Genomic DNA, 6,484 nt, shown 5'->3' with positions numbered 1-6,484 from the left:
TTATTTTTAGCAGCATCATATGACCCCTTTAAGAGTCCCTAGGTTCACATCACAATATCACCAGCCACTCCTACAGAAATTGTAGTTTGTTTTTTTTTCTCAAATATGTGCTTGCATTTGCGCACACAATAAACACACACACGTCACTCACTCAATACTGAAGTAGCATCCAGTACTTCTGCTCTCATTTTATCTGACTACTTGCCAAATGATTATAGCAAAGATGGTCGCCGCTAGCGACAGGATAAGAGCCAGAACACACATCCTCTTGCGGGATTTTCTCTTAAAAGGAAAAAACAGTTATATACAGTCAACCAGGCAGCACTGCTTAGCGTATGCATCTGCTACATAAACTACCAGTCAAAAGTCTGAAATCATTTTGAAATAGAGACCTTTTTTTGTTTTTTTGATAGAAATCTAGTATGCTCACCAAGGCTGCATTTATTTGATCAAAAACACAGTAAAACAATAATATTGTGAATTATTAGTATTACCGTTTTAAAGAACTGTTTTCTATTTGAATAAATTGTAATGCGATTCCTGATACCTGATAATAAGCCGCCTGCTGGAGTTGTTCAGCTCCTCGCTCCACATGCACCTCTGCACTCTCCACGCTGGCTTCAATGCTATCTGTGAATGATGACAGGAGGAAACCAGGCCTTCAAATCTGTGAACAGCTGAATCTGTGCAAAAAATGAGTTTAAACGAAACTCTTCAAATCTGATTGGAGAGAGCTAGACTAACCTATCATGTCACCCTGGTCATGGATCATGACTGCAAGGTCCTTGAAGATCTGATTCACATCCATAATGTCTGACTGAATCAAGAATCAAGAACAGAAAGCAGTTGGGACATTGTACTACAATCCATGTCTGAGAATTAGCATGTAATTACCATTTGCAAAAAAAAATGACAATGTATTTGAAGGTATAAAAAAATGAATGATCAAAAAAAGCTGAAAGGCTAGCTTGAATGCTTATGAGAAATGATAATTTTTGTATGCTGATGTCATACAGGAAGTGCTCACCTCCAGCTGACGGATATTGGTCTCTCTCTCTTTAATAAGCTCAAGGTCCTCTTCGGTGAAAGGCTCCTCTTCTGCCTGCATCATCCACCCTTCATTTCTTTTCAAATGAAAAAAGCTATGAACATTTCCGCTTTCATATCTCTCACCAGACCCACATTGTTCATATCTGATTCATATCATATCAGTAAATCATCTTGGAATATGTATTGCATGTTTGTGTTGTGCATTTTAATCAAAATCAGGGTACATGAGGGCAATATTTGATCCTTGGGTTTGAATTAGGGTCAAATGACTTATGAACACCGTTTGATAAAGGATTAATTTTTAGATTTTAGACATTAAGCTATTAAAAATGACAATTCTATCATCATTTACTCACTCTCGTGTCATTCCAAAGAGCAAGAACAAACCTCAGATGTGCTTGTGTGACAGAACCTTATTGGTTCTCGAGTGTCAAGTAAAAACAACTTTTGAGCTTCTGTTGACCATATTTGATGTGCTCTATATCCACCTTAATTTTCAAAGCGGAAGCCGTTTTCTGTGAACGTGTTAGATTTCCGGTTCATTAGCCGCTGTAGGGAAATAACGAGATAAATAACAACGTGCAGTAAACGGTAAAACTGTTTGCACTACAAACCAGTGTGTTCATAATTAAAGGGTTAGTTCACCCAAAAATGAAAATTCTGTCATTAATTACTCACCCTCGTGTTGTTCGAAACCCGTAAGACCTTCGTTCATCTTCGGAACACAATTTCAGATATTTTTGATGAAATCTGAGGGCTCTCTGACCCTCCCATAGACAGCAAGGTAACTACCACGTTCAAGGTCCAAGATGTACCAAGACATCTTTCTCGCGTCATGGTACTGTCGTGAACGCGCGTCCAAAGTGATGTTCATCAAAAATATCTTAAATTGTGTTCCGAAGATGAACGAAGGTCTTACGGGTTTCGAACAACAAGAGGGTGAGTAATTAATGACAGAATTTTCATTTTTGGGTGAACTAACCCCTTAAGACAATACATTAATATGGTAAGACACACTAGTTTGCAATATCAAGCAGCAAAACGAGTTTTGTACAGCTAAAAATAGCTGGAAGCGAATGACATCGGAAACACATTAAATTTACAAATGGCCATGCCCGCTCTTATACGGGAAAAATAAGGTGAATATGTGTGTTGTGCAATGTTTGGATGTAAATAAGTCTTTATGAACTTTCAATGTCTGAACAAAAATGATGAGAAATGTAAAAATATATTCACTGGTGTTTGAAAGATGAAACAGAGATTTATGGGTTTGGAAACAATCTGAGGTGAGTAAATAATGACAGAATTTTCATTTTTCATTCTCACAATTGTGCCCATTTTTAACACAAAACAGATAGTCCTATGTCTCCTACTTTTCAAATGTCACAAGCTGTTCATCTTGATTGAGCTCATCAACCTGCAAAATGAAAGGCTTTTTATTAAGGAAATGGCAAACAAAAATAAGCATTAGATAATTAGCAAATATAGTTACGTGGAGTCTGGAGCCAGCTCGAGCCTGCGCCACTGATTCACGCTCCCTCTCTGCAGCTCGCCGCTGGACCACTTGGAAGTTGTTGAGGGCAGCTGAGAAGTCACTCATCAGACGGTCTTTCTGAATCCTCTGCTGCCGCTGTGTGAAGAGAAGCATTAGCATGACCACATCTGAGGCCAGCTGCAGGCTGGTATGAGGAAGTGTGAACTCACCTGTTCTGAAGGAGACTGTGGCTGTGGTAAAGAGCCCAGGTCTTTCAGATGTCTGTTGGTCTCTTTTGCTAACTGGTTTGTGTAGTGCTGCATTTGCTGGCTGTTTGCAACATACAGAGATGTTACTATTCATAACACTCTCTTAATTTCATACAAAAATGAGCAGATGCTCATTGCACTCTATTTATCCACTTTGTGAGAGAGAATTATTATTATACACAGTTTTTTAACAGTCTCTGGAAACAAAGTTTTGTTTGCAAAGTTTCTGCTAGAATGAACATCTCTGATGAGAAATTGCCCGCTGCATTTGCAAGTTACTATCATCAAATGCTACAGATAGTCAGTTTCTATTAATGCACTTCCTTCCAAAGTAAAATAATCACGTATATTTTAAGACTATCCCTAAAGCTAACCCTATAGTATGTACATATTTTTAATTGATATTACTCAATACTTAATTTTATAATTACACTGTAAATAGATATTTACATTAGCATATTACTAATCAAAAATTAAGTTTTGATATATTTACGGTAGGAAATTTACAAAATATATTCATGGAACACGATCTTTACTTAATGTCCTAATGATTTTTGGCATGAAAGAAAAATCGATAATTTTGACCCATACAATGTATTTTTGGCTATTGCTACAAATTTACCCCAGCGACTTAAGACTGCTTTTGTGCTCCAGGGTCACATATGAGTTTCTTTCTTTTGTCGCGAACGAAGAAGATATTTTAAAGAATGTCCATAGGTAAACAAACAGTTAATACTACAGTATAGAAGTCAATGGCTACCATCAACTGTTTGGTTCCCAACGTTCTGCAAAACATCTTCTTTTGTTATCAACAGAAGAAGAAACTCATACAGGTTTGAAACAACCTGCGCGTGAGTAAATGATGACAGAACTTTCATTTTTGGGTGAACTATCCCTTCTGAATTAGATTTTATTGTCCTCTAACCACTAGATGGCACAAAAGTCACTGCAGCTCTTTCCTAAATTGTACTGTGCATATTTGGCGGATTCTTCGCACAATCACAAAGTCGATCTAATATTTAAAGTTAATGTTTAATGTTAAAATCACAAGAGAAAGACAAAAGATATTTTGCCCCAAATTTTGGTTGCATTTTCTCTTTCTTATTTCATGCTCTTGTTTATGTAAAAACTGGACTCACAAATTGGTCTTTGAAATGAAATTGAAGAGATCATTCAAACCAGAGTTTGTTATAGTAGCATTATCTTTCTTTTGTACAAGTTTGGGGATTGATGTGCTTGTGAGACAAAGGTCAGTTTTGGTTACATTTTCAGTAACTGGAAAATATGTAAATTTGGGATATAAAATACACCCCTATTGTTGAAGCTGAATCATTTATGTGGTAATAAATATTATTTATTGAGTTGAGTGTCTACCTTAGAGCGATTATCACCATCTTTATAATGGAATCATCCTACACTGAACAAAATTATAAACGCAACACTTTTGTTTTTGCCCCCATTTTTCTTGAGCTGAACTTACAGATTTAGACAGATTTGTGAACAATATTTGAGAGAAATAGGCCTTTTGTGTACATAGAAAAAGTCTTAGATCTTTTGAGTTCAGCTCATGACAAATGGGGGCAAAAACAAAAGTGTTGCGTTTATAATTTTGTTCAGTGTATTTAAAAATATGACATTAATCATATTATTTTTACATAATACAATTTATTATTTATTGTTACTATTATAAGGCTATTTTAAATGATTATGCAGTGTAAAAAGCTTTCAGAATCTTGCATAAATTTCTATGCATATTTAACATGAAAATATTTTAATGATAATGAATAAAAGTAAATAAAACAATCTTATAAAAAGAAACAAAAAATAGCTCAAACTTTGCTGAAATTATATTTTTGAACAAGTATTAACTTAATTAATAGACTTATGCAAAACATATGTGACCCCGGACCACAAAACCAGTCTTAAGTCTCTGGGGTATATTTGTAGCCAACCACTTTGTTGCAACCATATTGTGACCCTGCACCACAAAACCAGTCTTAAGTTGCTGGGGTATATTGTAGCAATAGCCAAAAATACATTGTATGGGTCAAATTATTGATTTTTCTTTTATACTAAAAATCATTAGGATATTAAAGGGGTCATATGACGTTGCTAAAAATAACATTATCTTGTGTATTTTAGAGTAAACCGAGAGAATGGCAAAAAAACACAATAACGTTCACATCGAGTGGGCGGGGCTTATTGCGCCATTTCGAGGGGTCTAAAAATAAAATGTCTTATACTTTTTTATTTTCTCTTTATTTACGCGGTTTAATATTTATTAACGATCTAAGTGTCGATATGATTGTGTACATTATTGACTAGACCCTTGCTAAAAAATTACAAGCGCGTCTTTGTCAAATGATACTTGTTGCATTTCTCAGCGCTTTTTGAGTTGAGTCCAATCAAAGTCGTTTGTGATTTCTGAATAGGAGTAGAACAGTGTATTAAATGATTGCATACAGTTGTTGTGTTAGATTTTTGTTTATATGTCGGGGACCAGTCACTGGAAAAAATAAATGTAAAACAGTACACGTTTGCAAATTTCTCCAATAAGACAAAACCCTTTCTAAATGTCAATATGGTTCAAAGAAGCGTTCTGCTTTTTGAGCCACCGTGCGCCCTCTGGAAGAAGAACATGGTTTTGTCTGCTATTAGACATTAATATTTTCCACCTAATGTGTACTTCAGAATGATGGCTGGATTCATTTATCCTCTTTTCCAATGGACGTCATGTTTGTTTGTTTTTTTGTTGTTAATTTTTTAATTATTTATTTATTTACTTATTTTTAGGTTCAAGGCCTTCCTCTTCTCTGCGCCAATAAAATAATAATAATAATAATAATAATAATACTAGCCTAATAAAAAAATAGTTTATTAATTAAGGCCTATTATTTAAGTTGTGGTTTATCCTAACATTGAGCGAATGGAAGGGTTTTCTTTTGGAGAAAATAAGCTCTTTGGCAGCAAGATTCCTGTCTCATGACTTTTATAGGATAATAGATCTCACACACAAGCCTCATCACATGACTTCAGTTACACTCAGGCCTCTTACAGAGTGCTTGTGCTGTGGAAAACAAAAAGAGAACAATAATTTAAAAAGCAATTTGTTTTTTAGTGTTTTAAAGAAACTCAAAAGACATGCTATAAAGGCAGGTTCACAGCAATGGGATTGTATTTATTGTATTAGGCTATTAGTTTTGTTGGTTGGATTTTGCATTCCTTTGCAGTTCTCAAGAAGAGGATTGTTCTTATTTCCTGCTTTTATTGCTCTCACTTCCTATATTGTGTAAATTGTCGCCTCTGGCAAATTCTTACCATAAAGATGACCATTGTGTCATATATGTGTGTGTGTGTGTGTGTGTGTGTGTGTGTGTGTGACCCTGGAGCACAAAACCAGTCATAAGAGTCAATTTTTCGAAATTGAGATGTATACATCTTCTGAAAGCTGAATAAATAAGCTTTACATCGATGTATGGTTTGTTAGGATAGGACAATATTTGGCAGAGAAACAACTATTTGAATATCTTGAAACTGAGGGTGCAAAAAAAATAAAAAATAAATAAATATTGAGAAAATCGCCTTTAAAGTTGCCCAAACGAAGTCCTTAGCAACGCATATTACTAATGATAATAAAGTTTTGATATATTTATGGTAGGAAATTTACAAATATTTTCATGGCACATGATCT

The 6,484-nt window shown here is 35.0% G+C and overlaps 1 protein-coding gene across 1 annotated transcript in view; it reads right to left on the bottom strand.

Annotated features, from left to right (window-relative positions):
• Positions 1 to 6,484, bottom strand: part of LOC107661020 (syntaxin-12-like) — a 9,755-nt gene continuing 3,271 nt past the window's right edge. The window contains exons 2-8 of the mRNA XM_016450463.1: positions 2,755 to 2,854; positions 2,543 to 2,680; positions 2,424 to 2,467; positions 1,028 to 1,124; positions 745 to 817; positions 548 to 630; positions 1 to 282 (exon numbers count right to left, since the gene is read on the bottom strand). Of these exons, the coding sequence (XP_016305949.1) occupies positions 190 to 282; positions 548 to 630; positions 745 to 817; positions 1,028 to 1,124; positions 2,424 to 2,467; positions 2,543 to 2,680; positions 2,755 to 2,854 (628 nt within the window). The 3' untranslated portion in view covers positions 1 to 189. The remainder of the gene's footprint in view (positions 283 to 547; positions 631 to 744; positions 818 to 1,027; positions 1,125 to 2,423; positions 2,468 to 2,542; positions 2,681 to 2,754; positions 2,855 to 6,484) is intronic.

This window comes from Sinocyclocheilus anshuiensis, unplaced genomic scaffold, assembly GCF_001515605.1.
Source record: "Sinocyclocheilus anshuiensis isolate Anshui unplaced genomic scaffold, SAMN03320099.WGS_v1.1 scaffold1036, whole genome shotgun sequence".
NCBI lineage: Eukaryota > Metazoa > Chordata > Actinopteri > Cypriniformes > Cyprinidae > Sinocyclocheilus > Sinocyclocheilus anshuiensis.
Note: the sequence above shows the minus strand (reverse complement) of the source record. Positions and strands in the feature narration are given on the sequence as shown.